General features: G+C 32.1%; 2 protein-coding genes across 2 annotated transcripts; one reads left to right on the forward strand and one right to left on the reverse strand.

Annotated features, from left to right (window-relative positions):
- The first annotated feature begins 656 nt into the window (after positions 1-656).
- Positions 657-9,918, forward strand: LOC133199275 (histone-lysine N-methyltransferase PRDM9-like). The gene is made up of 8 exons (XM_061335109.1): positions 657-735; positions 2,308-2,535; positions 5,827-5,861; positions 6,222-6,276; positions 7,315-7,379; positions 7,801-7,995; positions 8,782-9,019; positions 9,577-9,918. Exons 1-8 carry the CDS (start codon positions 681-683, stop codon positions 9,873-9,875), a joined length of 1,170 nt encoding a protein of 389 aa, XP_061191093.1. The 5' UTR covers positions 657-680; the 3' UTR covers positions 9,876-9,918.
- A 3,203-nt stretch (positions 9,919-13,121) lies between these two features.
- Positions 13,122-17,922, reverse strand: LOC133198507 (fibroleukin-like). The gene is made up of 5 exons (XM_061334590.1): positions 17,758-17,922; positions 16,109-16,245; positions 15,830-15,926; positions 15,304-15,471; positions 13,122-13,270 (listed from the first exon to the last, which is right to left on the reverse strand). Exons 1-5 carry the CDS (start codon positions 17,879-17,881, stop codon positions 13,122-13,124), a joined length of 675 nt encoding a protein of 224 aa, XP_061190574.1. The 5' UTR covers positions 17,882-17,922.
- Between the last annotated feature and the right edge of the window lie 924 nt (positions 17,923-18,846).

The raw sequence follows: 18,846 nt of genomic DNA on the forward strand, positions 1-18,846 counted from the left end.
AACTATAGTGGTCTTCCAACTTTGTAAATAGATAGATTCTGAAAATTGAATAGATGGCAATGGTTTGATTGGAAAATAAATATTCAAAACATTTGAACTATTTTAAAATTAATATCTATAAACAATATACCCCAAAACCATTAATAAAGTCAAACCGTAACTTTAGTCCTGCGTAAAATCGCGGTATTCCAGAATTAACGACAACGTAAGGTTACGAGTTCTTATAAAACGGACCCAGGGATTTCATTTCTGATTTTTTTTTTTAGATATTAATTGTAGTCTTTATTTTGTATCAAATCTGACCCATGCCCCACTTACACAACTAAAATCCTGAATCCGCTCCTGATTTGCCGATAGAACATTGTTTGATTATAGATACGCTAAGTCTGTACACAAAGTCTGAGATCTTTAAACTAAGTCTGAAATCTACAACAAATGTACACCTTCTATAAATTGAATTATTTAGCTATTACACTGGTTAATGAAAATGCTAGAATAGAACCTCTCCCCCCCCCCCCCCCATGGTATGATACATTATCAATATGTTTAAACAAAAATAGCTTTGTTTTAATTAATCTACTAGTACTTACAGAGAATTGCTGAAATTATCTACCTGCTATTTAATTGTTCGAATATTTATTTATTTTTGTAGAAAAACCCGATGCATTTATTTCAACGTAATGTCAAGAGGCCTTCCGATTGTAGCAGTACCTCTTTTGAGTTGGATTGTTACAGGTAAAAGAGATAAAAGATCGCCTTCCGAATTATTAAAATTTAAAAAGAAGAAGGAAACTTTGCATTAACTTTAAGTTCTCTTTTAACCTTGTTTCCAATCAAAATTTTGACACTTTCAGGTTCTTTCTTCGCCTTATTCTGAAGCGAATATATATAAAGCATATATGCGATTTCTCCCTGACAGAGAAAAGAAAAATATTCAGTTATGCCAAAGTTTTTATTTTTTTTTTTTTGGTTTACGATTTTCTGTCTCAAAAAATGCATTGGGTGGTCGAAAAATAAAAATAATTTAGGATTCAACAATTTCATTTTAAAATACCAGCAATGTTTGTTTTAATAAAAATAATACACGTCAATAGTGTTTTTAAGTTTTATTGTCTAAATCACAGAACTCTTTTTATTTAATTTTAATTCATTTCTAACTTTAGACTGAATGTCATTTTCATTTAGTTCTGATTTCTGTTTGCCAATCAGTGCTTTGTTCATGATGTTCAACTTCTTTATGCGCTCTTCAGTGATTTGTAATGTGTTATAAACCTTGGCATCCCCACAAACAAAAAATAAGGGTCCAAATTTAAGTTAAATTTAGATTGAAGAAAAATACAACTTAATTGTTTAACAATATTAAAAGTAATTGACGTTGAAATAAAGGTTATAATAATTTGATCATGCAGCTATCAAATTTTTTTCAACCTGCGGCACAAAAGCCTAATAATTTCTCAATCAAGTCCTCCTTTAAATTTTTGCAATGTACCTGCACAGTCGGCAATGCTCATTATTTACTTAGTAATTCAAAGGGCTTTGATGTCAATTGAGTATCAAATTTTCAAAGATTTGTGTAATGAATTTACTTCATTAAATCAACAAATGTTTTATACATATTTGAATTCATCCAGTGAAATACCAGTCAGAATTACTTCAACTAAGATGTATCTCTCAACACCAAATTGGCCTATTATCTATAGGTGTATCCGTGTCACTCTCCATTATTACGGTATGAATTTAGCCAATTGAGACATTGCAGTTGGAGAAAGAGATCATGCATCCAAGATTTTATTCACTTTCCCATGCAGAAAAAGTTCTTTAAGTGTATCTCATAGCTTTCAGTGAGGAATTACCTTGTCACATGACAGAACCACCATTTGTGCTTATTTACGGTCACCTAAATGTTTATAGAGGTCTCAAGAATATATTAATAAGCGCTTATTTGATTAAGATGCATTTTAAAATTTAAAACCCACCAGTTCAGCTGAGAAAAATCCGGAAAATATGTCGGAAAAAGACATTATTTTTATTTTCATGATTGGTGAAAATTAGGGTCGGCGGAATCGTAAACCAAAAGAAAAAAAAACTTGGCCTAATTGAACATGTACCTCTGGAGTAACAAACAGTAATGTTATCGTTGATATTGCAGCATATTTTCAGAGAGTTTTTTTTTAAATAACACGTCCTGTTGTTGCAAAATGAAGTACATGAATATATCATATATAGTTTGAAAATATAAAAACGTGAGGGCGGAGACACGTTAATGATTAATATGTGAAATTTGTAAAAACATATATCATTTCACAGTTTTGATCGCCATTGATTCGGAGTCTTTGACATGTCCCCCTGGGTTTTCCGGCTCAGAGGTTTTGAGATGCTCCCGGGGATTCGTGAATGTGAGTGGATGGTGCTTCTCTTTCCACAAAGAACCTACGTCCATGTTAAATTCCAGTGATATCTGTCATCAGCAGGGAGCTCACATGGTCGTTCTAGACTCTGAAGAGAAAGAAAAAGTACTCACAAAATATATTGAAAGTAAGCAAAGGAGTGGATCTAAGTTTTAAAGAAAAAGCCACATAAAATTTATATTTAATTTGCTTATTTCCGACTGCCTGTGTCAAAGAATCCTATCCATAATTTTTTTTATGTATTTTTTTTTTTAATTTTGGCTCAAAATTTAACAAAAAATAAAAACCACTCGATATACAATAAATAAAATTAATTTTAAAAACTATTTGGCAAACAACCAGAAACTATTTTATGCTGCGCCATACAACATTTGAATTCTCATGTATGTACCTCCACCTCTTAAAAAAACTTTCGTTAGGGATTTCTTTTCTTTTTTTCTTTTTTTTTTTTTGGATGCCTTATCTGTTGAAGTTAATTTATAAATTATCCAATTTCAGGACAGATTATTGGTTAAATCTTGAGTATTTAACGAGGTTGGATCCTGATATTTAAAGTCTTAAACTTTTTTTGTCAAGTATATTTTTAGTTTTTACAAACATAGCTTAATTAAAAATCAAAACAAAAAATGGGGATCAATATGCTTCTTTTGGCGCTACAGCACATTTAATATGACCTTTTTGCATTGAAATTTGTGTCTTATTCAAAAATCACATCTTCAACGTTTTCCCTCCAATGTTTTTATCCAAATAAATCATGGGACAAAATAAACTATGAGTCTATTTAAAAAAAGACACATTAAAATTGTGACTAAGAAAAAGTTTCAAATTGCTCCGCATAATGAATTATTTGACCTTTCTGCACCCATAAAATGTGATTTTTCTGGCATTAAAAATTTAACAAGCAAGAAAGTTATTCTAAAGTCTTAAACTTTTGCTGAATTTAGGCAGATTGGTCAAAATTATCTTATATATTCAGAAAAGAAAAACAAAAGTGGGGGTCTATGATGTAGATTTTTAGATATTACTAAAAAAGTGTTGATTTTATGTTAAAATTGGCTTAGTTTTTGCCTGGACTTTCAGAATATAATTACTATATTTGTCACAACATAATGAAAGAATTCATAAGAAATAATTTAATAGATATTTCAGAACCAGCATAAAACAATTCACTGCAAAAAACAGCTCTGTGTGCAACCAGCATGGAAAAATAGGAATCTAAACTTAACAGTACATGTACTGTATATACCGTATAATGGGTATTTTCTGCCGTTGTCCAATTTTTGCGGAATTTTGCGGATAGGACAAATCCGCAAAAATTACAATCGCAAAATATTTTTTCAATATTCATTAAGATATTTTGTACATGCAATTATGATAAGTGGTGCGTATGTCTAACAGGGTTCTCATAACACAAGAACCTGCGTGCTGGACACAACAAAATTATTTGGAACGCAAGGTTTTTAAAATCGATGCGTCCGCAGACTCATGAGTGGCCACATCCTCGTTAGCAAGAAAATTCGGGTGTCATCGAAATTCGAAGATTTTAGATGTCAGGATTTGTCCAAAACATATTGAATCAAAACCTTCCTGTAAATAATATCAACTAAATAAGTTGATACAAAAACATCTTTACTTGTACTTATTTCCCAATTATTAGTCCAAACTCCGATAGCTGCGAACAACACATGGTAGTTTTCTTTTTTAAACACTTTTTTTTCAATCTTGTGTTTTATATTGAGACAATAATTACTGCGTGTATGCACAGTGTGGCTCGATTGTCTCGTGAATTTCACCTAATGCATACGACTGACAGGATTAGTTACGTCTCAATGCACAGGACACCTGTGATTGTTACCCGTCAACTTAGGGGTACTCGATTATGCAACTGTTTGTTTTAGCTTAAAATATAAGCAACAAATTAATTTTGATTGCAGTTAACTAGAAATGTATTTTAGAATATGGCTTGGATGCATTTATTATCATCTAAATATATTTAAATACTAGTATTTTAATAGATCGCATAAAACGTCTGTTAGAATAAAGATTTGTATTGTTGTTTAGGTGGACTGACACTGCATTAATTTATTTCAATTGGTACTCGAAATATTTTTTACAAAAACTAAATAAAAGATAGTAGTTTAATTAAGCATAATAGCTTAATACCAGTTTTCATGCACCTTTGATCAATACAGTGTATGTCTTAATGAATTTATAAAACGTAAACATGACAGCGTTCTGATAATTCATAAAGTTTAGTGCATGACCATACCCCATAAATAAATTTTTGCGGTATAGTGCAACCGCAGAAATTGAAAACGCAGAAATCAATTTGCTACCTTTTAGGGGTTAAATCGCAAAAATTTCCAACCGCAGAAAATACCCGTTATACGGTATTTCAAAAGGGAAAAATTGATTATTTTCTTCTAAAAAGCCTTCCACCACAAAATATAGTCCCTGGCTTAATCCTATTAGGATGGAATTTAATCGTAGTTTTTTTCATTGGATATAGTTTAATTTGCATCGTAGAATCCAGATATAATGTTAGAACTTAAAAATGATGCATAATTTTAGAAATTAAGACCCAGACCAAAATCTGCTAAAAAGCTCAGGATCGAACCTCCTTAAACATTTTTGTTAATGCAACCATTTATTTAAAAAAAATCAGTTTTAATGAAACTAACAATTTACACTTTTTTTCTAATTGAAAGGGGAAAAAATGCCGTATATACTCGCCTATAAGTCGGATAAAGAAAATAAAATACCGTATATAATCTCCTTTAAGTCGTTTAAGGGAAATAAAATACCGTAATAAACACTCGCTTATGAGTCGGATTTGTTAGAGGTAAATTTTGGTCAAAACCTCTATCTCCGAATTATAAGCGAGTCAATATTTTTTTTTTTCTGGAAAACGAAATATAGTTTATATTTCTATAACTTATTACAAAGTTGAGAGCATGCAGGACAGGTAGATGTAAAGGTTACTATAAGCATTATGTATACGTACAAGTCTTTACAGATTTATAGTATAGTAGAGTATATACGGTACATAAAATGATATAACCCGACTTATAGCCGAGTATATACGGTACATGAAATGATATAACTCGACTAATAAGCTAGTATATACGGTACATAAAATGATATAACCCGACTTAAAGGCGAGTATATACGGTACATCAAATGATACAACTCGATTTATAGGCGAGTATATACGGTACATAAAATGATATAACCCGACTTATAGGCGAGTATATACGGTAGATAAAATAATATAAATCGACTTATAAGCGAGTATATGCGGTTTATAAAATGATATAACCCGACTTATAGGCGAGTATATACGGTACATAAAATGATATAACTCGACTTATAAGCGAGTATATACGGTACATAAAATGATTTAAGTTTCTCTTTTCAGAGATGAATTTTTTCAACATATATCAAGAAAGAAATGTAAGTTGTAGGAGGGAGAGAAAGAGAGAGAGAAAGAAGATATATAGGTGTGTGTGTGTTAGAGAGAGAGAGAGAGAGAGAGAGAGAGAGAGAGAGAGAGAGAGAGAGAGAGAGAGAGAGAGAGAGAGAGGGAGACAGAAAGAGAGAGAGAGAGGGAGACAGAAAGAGAGAAAGAAAGGAAAAGAGAAAGAATAAGAGAGAGGAAGAGAAAGAAAGAAAGAAAGAGAGAGAGATTAATACTTATTTTTTAATTATTGTAAGATCAAAATTGATGCGTTTCTATTAAGTGCTCGCAAAATGCTTTTATTTGAAATTTACCTTCTAACAAATATAACGTTCAACATTCTATTGCATTTATAGGAGCTTTTTAAGATTGCTCAGAAGGAATGGGATGTTGAGACTGAAAAGAAGAACTGTAAGTATTAAGGTTCATTGACCGCCTATCACAATATTTTCTAAATATGAAGAAAATATGACAGGGTTCTTTTATTTCAAGTTCACTGGGATAAATCGAGACATATGAATCGAAGTAACTATTGTTAATTGATTATACGTCGTCAATATTTCTGAATATGGGATTGAAGGCCACAGCAAGTGCTTTCTTCTTCTCATGTAGAAGTTTTAATTCTGCTTCATATAGAAACAGGTCGGCTAATAAAAAAGATTCAAAAAGAAAAAAAAAATGGAAAAACGGGATGTGGGGGGGGGGGGTATCCCAAGTGCCTGTGAATAACGGAGCACAATTAGTGCCCATCGAAATTGCAACAGATTGTTGGCAGATTTGATCTCTGAAGATATGATAAATTGTTGATGTTCCGTATGAGAACCCAAGTTAATTTTACGTCACCTGACTACATTTCACGTCATCTGACTACATTTCACGTCACCTGACTACATTTCACCTCACCTGACTACATTTCACGTATCGCTCTAGTCGATCTACTTTTCAAACTTTACTACCTAAACTCCTTTCACACCTCATCCTATCTTCTTTTTTTTTTATTTCACACCTCATTTAACCTGACCGTCATTTCATACCTCACGCGCAAAAAAAATTCTTTCTTTGATCATAAAGAGTTTCTAATGCAAACGTAATGTATATGTACATGTGTGAATGCTTGTCCATATAGTATTTTCTCTTAACCTAATTTGTCAAAAACGTACACAAATTTAAAATTCGATACTTCTATCCACGTTAATCAATTTCATGGTGAATTAATAAAGTATCACTTTCTTAAAATAACTCCATTCTGTTTAGCTAATACACACTTGATTTTTAAAAAAAAGCATTGATGTAAAAAAAAAATCAGTGCTTTATTAGCAAGAGACTTGTTATGGTATTAACAAAACCGATGTTATTAGCACATTTTTATCAGGATAATACATTTCGAATGAAAATATTATGCTTTGCATACCTAGGACAGTCTTAGTGCAATTTTGTTTTTCTTTGCAGTTTGTGCAGATTACATTAAACACGGTGTAAAAAGTTCTAAATATAGACACATTCCTAATGCAAAGGTATGTACTTAAACAATAAAATGCTTTCTTTGGCTGTTAGTATGGGAATTAATGTTGCAGCTGTTGCCGAGAAAATGCGTTACCAGCGTATGCGTAATTTTTTTCTGCAGTAGCTGCAACGTTAATTCCCCTATTAACAAACAAAAAAAAGACGTTTTATTGTTTATATTTATAGTTGTACAAATAATTATTCAAAGTAGAATTAAATAGGTGGAATTGTGTATTATTGGTATGTACGCCATTGTATGTTTAACGGCAATGGTTTTCTCAAGAAATAAAGGAGACGATATTCAGTGGATGTAAATACAACAAAATGAGCTCGAATACTATTCGTTATTTCCATATATCTAATCATAAAATTATTTAATTATCTGTCCTTGACCTATGTTTCGTGTCCTTGACATTATCTTGTACATGTAAGATTCCCCTAGGTTCCCTTCCACATCAGAGAGCTAACCTTACCACGCCACCTGGATTCTCCATAAAACTTTCGTCATTTCCGGGGGCGGGAATGGGCGCATGGGCAGAGACCTTCGTACCGAAGTTCACTATCCTCGGGGTTTATGAAGGACTTATTCACACTGTAGACCGGAAAGATGACTTTTACTCATGGCAGGTAAAATTATATGAAGAATCATCCAAAATCAGGTACAATATCTCATCCACATACAGGATATTCTATATATTCCCGATATAAAATGTTTGAAAAAGAATGTTTTAAAGGAGAACACCTAAATGTTTGACATCAAAAAGGCTGTTAAAATTACTACAACAGAAGAAAAAATGAATATATAATCAATCAATTGTATCGAAGATTCTAATGTTTTGATCCATATGATGATTTGTTAAAGGAAAGTCAGTACAATATATGAATGTTGAACTTATGTTTAAAGTATCAGTTAAAAAAAAGAAATTAATTTTTGAGAATTCATCAGGACATGAACTATAGTTAACGCTTCATGATAAATATGCAGGCGTGAAGCGTTGTAGTTCATGAACCTCATGAATTCTCAATAACTAAATTGATTTCTTATATTCACATTATTTTCTAATGACGTACCACATATTTTTGTCATTCAACGATCATTTCTGAAAAAATGCACTATATGTTTTTTTTTTTAATTTCAATTACTTTACAATGGAAATATTCTAACTCATCCCACGGTAGTTCATGAGAATAGGAACTTTTTCTAATTTGCAAAGTATCTTAAGGAAAAATATTTGGAAATGAAAATAATTTAGATGTTAATGTTCTGAAAGTTTAAATAGTGTTAAATTCAATTGCATCTTCTCGAGCCTTTCCTGCAAGCTCGGAAAGACACCTTAAATGTTCATGCATTTCCTCACCGTATGTAAATATTTTATACACAATGGAGTCTCTTCTGATTTAAAATTTTTAAAGGTAGATAAACAGGGAACCGATGGTACTTATAACATAGATGCAGAAGACCCATCCTGTAGTAACTGGTTACGATTTGTGAACTCTCCCGCCAAATATCAACAAGAAAATGTCATCCCTATAACGTGCGAGGGCATCATCTTCTATATGACGTCACGTGACGTAGAACCGGGTGAAGAGCTTCTGGTCTGGTATGGGGACGGATATGGGAGGTTTTTAGGGGTAAACCGTATACATCCGGGTAATTATTCAATCTATCACTTCACATACCTTCATTTCTCTAATTTGCAAATGGGTAGAAGTAAGAACTGCTTTTTATCTATATTAGTGTATAAACTCCTTATATTCCCCCCCCCTTTTTTTGCATTCCACAAATTTAAATTTTAGAACTTTTAGTTTACTAGCTTCATTGAAATCTTGAAACAAAGTTTATTGCAGTGTATGAAATTTGTAATTTTTCAATTGTTTTTTCCATTTAAAAGACCTTGATTATGGTTTCAAACACCATCCAACGATACTTATTTTCCTTTGTTCTTCAAATTGAATTTTAGTTATGCCTAGATTGGCTTATGTATCAGAAAATTGTACTTTTTACCTAGGTCGAAAATGGGATACTCTCCCTTTGAACATCTGTTGGTTTTCGATACATAAATTCAAGTTTATCGATTTATAAGTTTTTAAAGGGTATGGGTGTAGAACAACAAACAAATTATATAAATGGAGTTTAGAAAGTTTATATGTTATGACACAGATATCGGTATTTCAATACTGATATTATTTTCTTTCCTTTTTCTGCAGAAGTTGATCTGAATGGGTCTTTTGCATTCCGTGCCAATGTTTTGACATTTGACAATGAAAGACTAATTTTTGATAATTGGACACCTGTGACGTATCAGAACTGGAATCCAAACGACGAGGGTGAGACGGCAGTTGATCCTATCTTTGGCCTCCTTTTGACTTATCATAACGACGGTAGGTGGCGCTGGGTGACAGAGAGGAATTACACGTACTATACAGGAGAAGACGGACTAAAACTTCCCTTTATTTGTGAGGATTCTCCGTTTTATTTGGAGCCGGAAGAGTGTTCTATTACGTAATGTTTCATTGTTTTAAAATGAAAATAAACTTTTGCCACCATTATATTTTTATCATTGAAAAAATGCAGTGTTAGACTAGTGAGTCAAAAATGTAATAATTGAATGGAATCTCCTAAATTTTATGTATTTCATTTGTTTTCTCGGGAGAGAATTTTTAAATAAACTTCGGATAGCATGTAGACAGAATGCATATTGTGGCGTCTCGTTATCTTCGCACTTCTTCAGGGAAACTTACATTCAGATCTCTTCTTTCCAAACGTACAAAATAATACCTAAAACCAAGTGTTATTATAAAGTTTTATGCACCCGTAATCGAAGATTCGGGGCCATATATATTTTGCTCTGACCGTCCGTCTGTTTTTCTGTCTGTCTGTCTGTCAGTTTATCTGTTTGTCTGTTAGTCCGTAAAATAAGAACTTTAACCTTACCCATAATGTTTGATTGGTTAAAGAATGGCTTTCAATCTTTTCAGGTGTATTCCATGCTAAAAGACCTTTCCCAGGGTGTAAATATTTTTGACCTTTTGAACTTGATCTTGGAGTTTGACACACTTTAAAAAAAATACCAAGTATTAACCTTGGTCAATTCTATTGAACGGTTAAATCAGGTAATTACATGCACCACGTGATCATTTCTTTTGACAAGATCTTCTCCTAGGTACCAACAATATTGACAATTTGACCTTGACCTTATGAGTTTGACCTACTTTTGAAAAACTTTAACCTTGGCCGTAATTTCTGAATGGTAAGTGCTAGGGCTTTAATATTTCACCGCTTTATTTCCTGTGGCAAGAGCTTTTCCTGAATACCGACATTTTTTACCCTTTGATCTCGACCTCAGACTTTGACTACTTTTTAAAGTCTTCAGTCATAACTTTTTAATGGCTGATTCTAAAACTTTCGTAATTCACCTGTGTATTTCTTCTGAAATTCATTTGTGTACTATTAATTTTGGCCTGACAATTTTTGACTAACTTTTGAAAATCTTTAATTTTGGCCATAATTATTGAACTGTTGGTGCTTTTATAGCTTTTAGATTTCAAAGGTGAACTCATTTTGACAAGACCATTTTTTGAGTACCAACAATGATGATCTCTTGACCTTAACCTTAGAGTTTAACTTGCAAATGACAACCTTGGCGATAAGCGGCCATACGAGGGCATCATTGTTTCCCCAAAACATCTTGTTGTATTAACATCAGCTCCTTAAAAAAAACTTTTTCTCTTTATTGGACTACAAGTACCAAACTGCAGTCTATATATTTTTTTTTTGGAAATATGTATCATAGTCCATACACCGCATAATAGAGAATGAATTGTCTTAATACAGACTTAAGCATTGAATCATTTTTTTTTTTTAAATGTTGTCTCATAATATTAACGATGAGTGCAAAAAAATTGAGAAACGCGAGCTAGCGCTTTATGAAAATTTGTTTGTACACACCATTGCTGATTCGAGACGGCATCTTTCAAAAAATAATTATTCAATGCTTATATATACTTTTTTTTACTCCTAGCCTTGCTTTTTTTTTTTTTTTTTTTTTTTTTTTAAATATTTTTATTATCCCTCGGGTAGATTACAATTTATAGAAGTAAACGCGAATTTTGATTTCCGCTTATGACATTGCACTTACACGGCGTTAAACTTTTGTGACGTCAGAGTTAAATGCATACTATAACTTTTTGCGCCCCCCCCCCCCCCCGTCTTTGTTAATATGTTTTGAATGCGTAGCTATCAACACATTTTATAAACAAAATACTTGTAAAATGTAAATATATCTATCTGTGTTTCAACCCGAACAAAAATTACAGTGACGATATTAGTCTTCGATGACGGATCTTGTACATTCAAGAGCAGAAAACTCTAATATTTACTCTTTTTGAATGATTATCTGTAGCAATAAAAGATATTTATCTTCAGAAAATGTGATGTTTTGACTCTAACCTCATAAAATACCCTTGCTAAAAACGTTAGACCTCTAAGACGTACGAATCTGGCATCATTGCGTTTCTTGCCAGAAAAAAATAAGCCAAATAAATATTTTAATGGTATAATTCAATTTGTAGAAAGAAATATGAAGTACATCTGACGTCAAATATTTAGCTCATTTTTTTTTTCCACAAAATAAAAATGGAACAAGAGCATCCAAAAAAAAAAAGCAATTATTGTTATGTATATAAAGTACATTAAGTATATAATGGATTATGTCTGCTCATCCAATCAAAATACTGCATTCATGGAAAAAAGATGGGGACATCTCTTTAAAGAAGCCTAATCCTGGATATATTGTACTGCGGAACATGAACATCAAATGTAACTAATTATGATTAGGTTATAAAATATCTTGAATACAATGAAACCTGTTTTATCCGACATGCACTGGGAGAAAATAAACATGATGTAAGATTACACAGTGTAAAGATAATAGAAATTGGTAGAAATGAGAATGAAATTCATTGTCGGGATTCACAGATTGTACAGGTGTCGGAGAAAACAGTTTCCACTGTAATACTTTTTATAATAGAACAATCTTTATCCCAATTATTCGTCAAGGCATCTTCATGTGGCAGCGTGGCAGTGTTTGTAAGAACGAAATATTTCTAGTTTCAAATTTATTACAACACATATTATGTACAGTTTTAACTGGGTACATTTGGTAAGGAAAATTGATAAAACATTATTGCTTCAGCAAATAGTTAAACCACAAAACCCCTCAAAAAACAATTCTTTACAAGTTTTCTCTCTTAATATATAACATTATCAAAAAAAAAAAAAAATGAATAGAATCCCATGATAAATTTAAAATTGTCTCTTTTATCAGAAAGGTTTCATTTGACTGATTGATGATCGTCGTCAATTTGAGGCCTGGTCTCTCAATTTTGAACGTCCATCTGTTGTAAGTAAAAAAAAAATAATAAAAGTATTAAATAATGTTTAAGAAAAATAAAAGGGTATGTTTTATAAAAAAAAAGATAAAAGAATTAAATAATGTTTTATGAAAAAAGTAAAAGAATTTAATAATGTATCAGAAAAAGGGCATGTTTTATGCTTTTTACGAATATTCTAATAACCGTTTAAAATGTTCAAGGAAATACCAAATATTAAATACGGGTTTTTAAGATTGAGTGTTGTTTACCTAGTGACGTTTTATTAACATCGTGGTCTTCCTCACATTTGTCCCTCTCTCTACTGTAGGATACCAAGGTCTCCTCCAGTCTGTCGAGGACCAGGGACCGTTAAGGAAGGCTCAGCTACAGGAGTTAAACCACCACCCTCCTCCTCCTCCATATTTAACAGCACAGTTAGATATAAATCTGTCGTTATCCCTGTCTGGTGTACTGAAGTACATCCCAGACAGGTCAAGGGCAGAAATCCCCGTGTTAAACACACTATCACCTGTAGAGAAAATACATCACAGGGATCATTGATTGATTCATTTAAGTATTGAATCATTATTTTATGCAGGATATAGTCTCATAACTGCAAAAGTATTTGCAAACGAATTGAATAACGAGCTTTATCGCTTATATTATTTTACATTTTTAACTCCTTGCATTGACTGTAAATTTGATTTAGATTTCAAAATCCCTGTATTATCCTTAGGGTAAATTAATAGAAGAGACATTGCAACAGATTCTGTACAATGTGAGCGCGAATTTTGATTTTGATTTTCACTCCTGACATAGCACTTCCACGGTGTTCAACGTTAGTGACGTCAAAATAAAACGCATACTTTAACCCTTTTACCCCCTGTCTGTGTTACGGTGTTATGGTGTTTTGAATGCCGTAGATTCCTCACACTTTATAAGCAAAATACATTTGGAATGTAAATATATCACATTAATTTTATTGTCAATAATACTGAAGTACATGTAAGATAGACGGCTTCTCGTGCTGTCTTCTGTAAATAGCGATACCATTTATAAAAAATACAATACAAAACGCTATGCAATTCATACAGCATCCTTTCTAATGGAACAATAAACCCAAGGCGTATTACAATTTTATGATTAAAAAAACGAAATAATTTTTTTTTTGGTAAAGGTCACTGGAAATATTAGAACAATGAATATATCCAATATATTGAAAATTGATATCTGTTAGAGAACGTGACTTAAAAATGCATTAAATGCAATACGAAACAAATCATTCAAAATGTTAACAAGGTAAGAAATAATGGTTTTAAAATATAAGATTTTCATTTAATATAGAATAGGTATTGTAAAATTGAAATGCCCTGAGATGTTTTGAATTCGGCAGTTTTAATTTGACTATGTTCCCGATCAAATAATTTTCTTTGAACATCAAGCTTTCATAAACATTTTGACATTACATATCAAATACGCACTGTAAATTTCCTAATCATTAGTAGTTAAAAATGTAAATTATTGAAAATCATCAAGAAACTCAAGCTGAATAACAATAGCGGATCAAACGTAGTTACTGGATATACACGTTACTGGATATACACGTTACTGGATATACACGTTACTAGATATACACGTTACTGGATATACTAGTTACTGGATATACACGTTACTGGATATACTAGTTACTGGATATACACGTTACTGGATATACTAGTTACTGGATATACACGTTACTGGATATACACGTTACTGGATATACTAGTTACTGGATATACTAGTTACTGGATATACTAGTTACTGGATATACTAGTTACTGGATATACACGTTACTGGCTATACTAGTTACTGGATATACTAGTTACTGGATATACACGTTACTGGATATACTAGTTACTGGATATACTAGTTACTGGATATACTAGTTACTGGATATACACGTTACTGGATACACTAGTTACTGGATATACACGTTACTGGATATACACGTTACTGGATATACACGTTACTGGATAAACACGTTACTGGATATATTAGTTACTGGATATACTAGTTACTGGATACACTAGTTACTGGATATACTAGCTACTGGATATACACGTTACTGGATATACTAGTTACTGGATATACTAGTTATTGAATATACTAGTTACTGGATATACACGTTACTGGATATACACGTTACTGGATATACTAGTTATTGAATATACTAGTTACTGGATATACACGTTACTGGATATACTAGTTACTGGATATAGTAGTTACAAATAATTAAACATAATTTTCTTGGTTTTTAAGATATACAATTCTAAATTTCTACTACTTAGCAGTGACTAATTCAATGCCTGCGGAATTTGTGAATTTACTCACAAATGATATCGTAAAATACAAAAAAAGAAGTTTGCTTAACGCAGAATCAAGGACCTTTACAGAATACTAGAGAAACATGTCTCTTTGTCTCTTTTTTTCAACAACTAAATAAACATTATATGCAAAGAATTATATGATGGTGCACTTGATTTGAACCCAATTTTCAGACCTTACCTAAAAAAAAGCACTTACCTAAGGTTCCCGTGGCCGGTCCTGCAAGAAAGAGTTGATATTTTTCTGTTTCATCGGAGACAGAGAAGCGACCGTACAACTCATACAGCCTTGTACCATTGTGGAGAGTGATGGCAGCATAGAGAAATGAGTTGTTTTCTTTTGTTAACTGATGGATTATGTCATTTCCTGCATTAAGATATATTTAAAATCAACTGTAAAGTGGATTACATACAATTAATTCTATTTTGAATATGAATATACCTTGATGAAAATCAACTTATTTTCTTAAGCTGTAGACACTAGTGCTATTTTTTGTCTCTTTAATACCATGCCACTAAGTGATTTTTAATTACCTCTTGCTTTCATTATTTTCTTATTATTTAAGATACAAATTAAACAGGATAAGTGAGTATTGTCGAAACATACTACCCAGTCTTAAAACCAAATCTTTGATACGCTTCAATTTTATATCTGCCACAATAAAGAAATGTTGTCAAACTTTGAAGCGGATGATAGCTCTTATTTGACAGTGATTTACACTTACCAACCCAGACGTCCTGTTCAGGTGAACCAAAACCATTCTTATATTCCGTCCAGCTCCTGTCAAAACTCAGGGATCCGTTTACGCGTTTCTGAATTGCCTTTGAAAATTAATATGTATAACAATACAATTCATTGGTTCGAAGAAGAATTGTAGGATCAATGTGTTATGATATAAACTCAAAATATTCATATTTTTTTTTAAATTCTACAATCCTTTAAACAACAACAACACTGACTGTGAATTATTTTTGTACTTTTAATTTTGATATAAACTAGATACCGTCCATCCTCCGTCCATTGTCTCCATGTCGCAGAAAACTCTGACAGGACTGGAAATGGTGCCATGGGGGTAAATGTCATACACCCCTGTATCAGTGTAACCATCTGCGTGAAGATCCTTACAATCTAAGGGAATAACTGAAAAAGAAAAAAAAAACATACTGGAATCATATTATGCCTAAATACAGGTAGTGAGAGGATACATTATACCTGCAAGATATATTAATGTTAATTGTTGAAGCTAAATTGTGAACTAAAATGTAGAATATGTCAAGCTCTCCCTAATTACATGGAATTATTTTGGTTTTCTAATTGTTTCAGATCTTTAATCTATGATATGGTTAATATTATTTTAAATTTAATTCAATTAACCCCAATACTCTGTTGATAATTCGAACATTATTTGTATTTCTTATAGGAATGTTAATGAGGAATATATTTATAGATCAGATGGTGTACCACGTGGACAGTGAAAGTGAACTAATTTTACTTCTAAAAAAAACATGGCAATGATATCGTTTCTTTCAGCTGATATAAGGTATGTTAAAGTTAACATTTCCTAAATTCTTAGGTCCGTACAATGACCTTGTTTTCAAATACAGTCTGTCGTTGTATTGAATGTAGACTGACGTCTTTAACACAGATGGTAAGACCTTTATTTTCACAATGAAATGTCCACGAACTTTCCGTTTTCCAGATCAGGACAGGGGACACACGGTGGATCTGACCGGTAGACAAAGGGTGCTCATTACTGCATGGCGCAGGATTCTCCACCCAGCTTTCAGGACAGTTGTTTGCAAGAGAGCAATTTCGAGTTCCTAACTAAAAGTGCTCTCTTTTTCGATTATTTAGTCAATTACAAGCTATAATTTTCTAATGGTTAAGAATGATACAGTGTCATTAAGTCAAAGATTAATATTATTACTGTAGAATCATCGTGTGAAAATTTTACCTTATATTTGTCATTAATATATCCTATACAATGGAAGTTTATTTTTTCTTTCAAAGTTAATACTAACAGAAAGTAAAGAAAGATAAGATAGTGGAATCACAAAATATAACTCCATTAATCTCAAATTAATCATTAATTAGAAATAAAAATAATAAGAAAAAATCAGCAAAGAGACAAGAATATTATTTAGAATTAATAATGTTGAAAACACAATTGTTTATACCGCATATAACAGTAATGTCACGGGAAAAAAACGTATCGTGAATAGTAAATATTGATAAACCTCTTCGACCTAAAAGGAGTGCGATAAAAGCAGATGAAGCGTTTAGAGTGTTTTTTGTGATTTATGTCAGACAGAAAAAGTCGCCCGCGTGGCGCAGTGGTTATAGTGTCTGCTCTAGGGTCGCCGAGTATGGAGCTAATCCTTACGTCGCAGGTTCGAATCCACCGCGAGACGTCGAGACTGGACCTTCGGATAAGACTGTATAAACCGATGTCCCCTGTCGCAGTAGGTGTTGGCACGAACAAGATTATTCGCTTCTCAATGGCTCCCGAGTGCCGAACATAGGTATAAATTTGTAGCCCTCCATCGGTAAGTGGTGGCGTCTCCATGTGAGTGAAAAATTCTCGAATGGGACCTTAAAATACAAACAACCAAACAAGCAAACAGACATAAAAGAAATAACAATTATACACACAGTTATCAGAGTAGTATCTCCAACCGGCCTCATCAGACATCTCAGACGTTAATCTTTTCTTGTGGGTACGACATTTCTTCATTTGAGAGTTGAAACCAAAGAAGACGCATTCCCTTTGACACATCGCGGCACACTCGGTCAATGAATGAGAATTATATTCTCCTAAAAGTTCGATATTTGATTTCTTATCATTAAATTCCAGTATCGCGGTATATTTCTGTGAAATAATGATAGGTTCGGATAAAACTATGAATCCGACAATAAAAGAGATAAGACACTGATTGCTCATTTTCTCTTCTCTTTTTAAGGAAAAAAGTAACTGCTGCGTTTCTGTGAAAGTTTGCTAAATGGTCTATCAACCGCCAAATAAATATATATCAGAACCTTAATCAATGACAGAAAAGTGATTGGCTAACTGTTACATACTCTGTATTTTACAATCGTTTAAGTATCGATTTTATTGAAGTTAATATGAATTGTCGTAATTGATTACTTTGCAATTGCAATTCAAATATCAAAATGAAAAGTTTGCTGTTTTTTTTTTTCACGTAGTTTATGCCTCTAATGTTAAACTACTGTTGAGTGTTTTTTTAAGTTAGTTGTCTTGAAAATATTGAATTTTTATACATATTTTCCTTTTTCACTCAATGCAATTAAAATTCTGCGATTTCGGTATTCAAGTTCAAAGAAACAAATATCTGATTCTCGAAATTTATTAAGAATTTATTGAAGTGTTTCAACTTTTATACATTAGCCTCCAAATGTCAATGTAACACATTATATTATCAATGTTTTTTTTTTTTTTTTGTTTGTTTGTTTGTTTGTTTGTTTGTTTTTTTTTTTTTTTTTTTTTTTTTACTTTTGAATTTAATTTTTTGGATTACAATCCTCGAGCACACCTTAGAAAGACATTATGTAGACTTTGTAATATACAGTAGTAAAAGTGTTCTTTGAGATCGTTCTAAGACGTGTTAAAAATCTTTCAAAAATGGCAAGGTTTTACGATACATGTTCTAAATAAAGGTACAAAATACGTTGTTTTTACAAAATACGAATCAAGGTAAATAAATATTATTGTAACTTATGAAA

Source organism: Saccostrea echinata, unplaced genomic scaffold (assembly GCF_033153115.1).
Source record: "Saccostrea echinata isolate AGI-Se365-2 ecotype Australia unplaced genomic scaffold, CSIRO_AGI_Sech_v1 ptg000033l, whole genome shotgun sequence".
In the NCBI taxonomy this organism is placed as follows: Eukaryota; Metazoa; Mollusca; class Bivalvia; order Ostreida; family Ostreidae; genus Saccostrea; species Saccostrea echinata.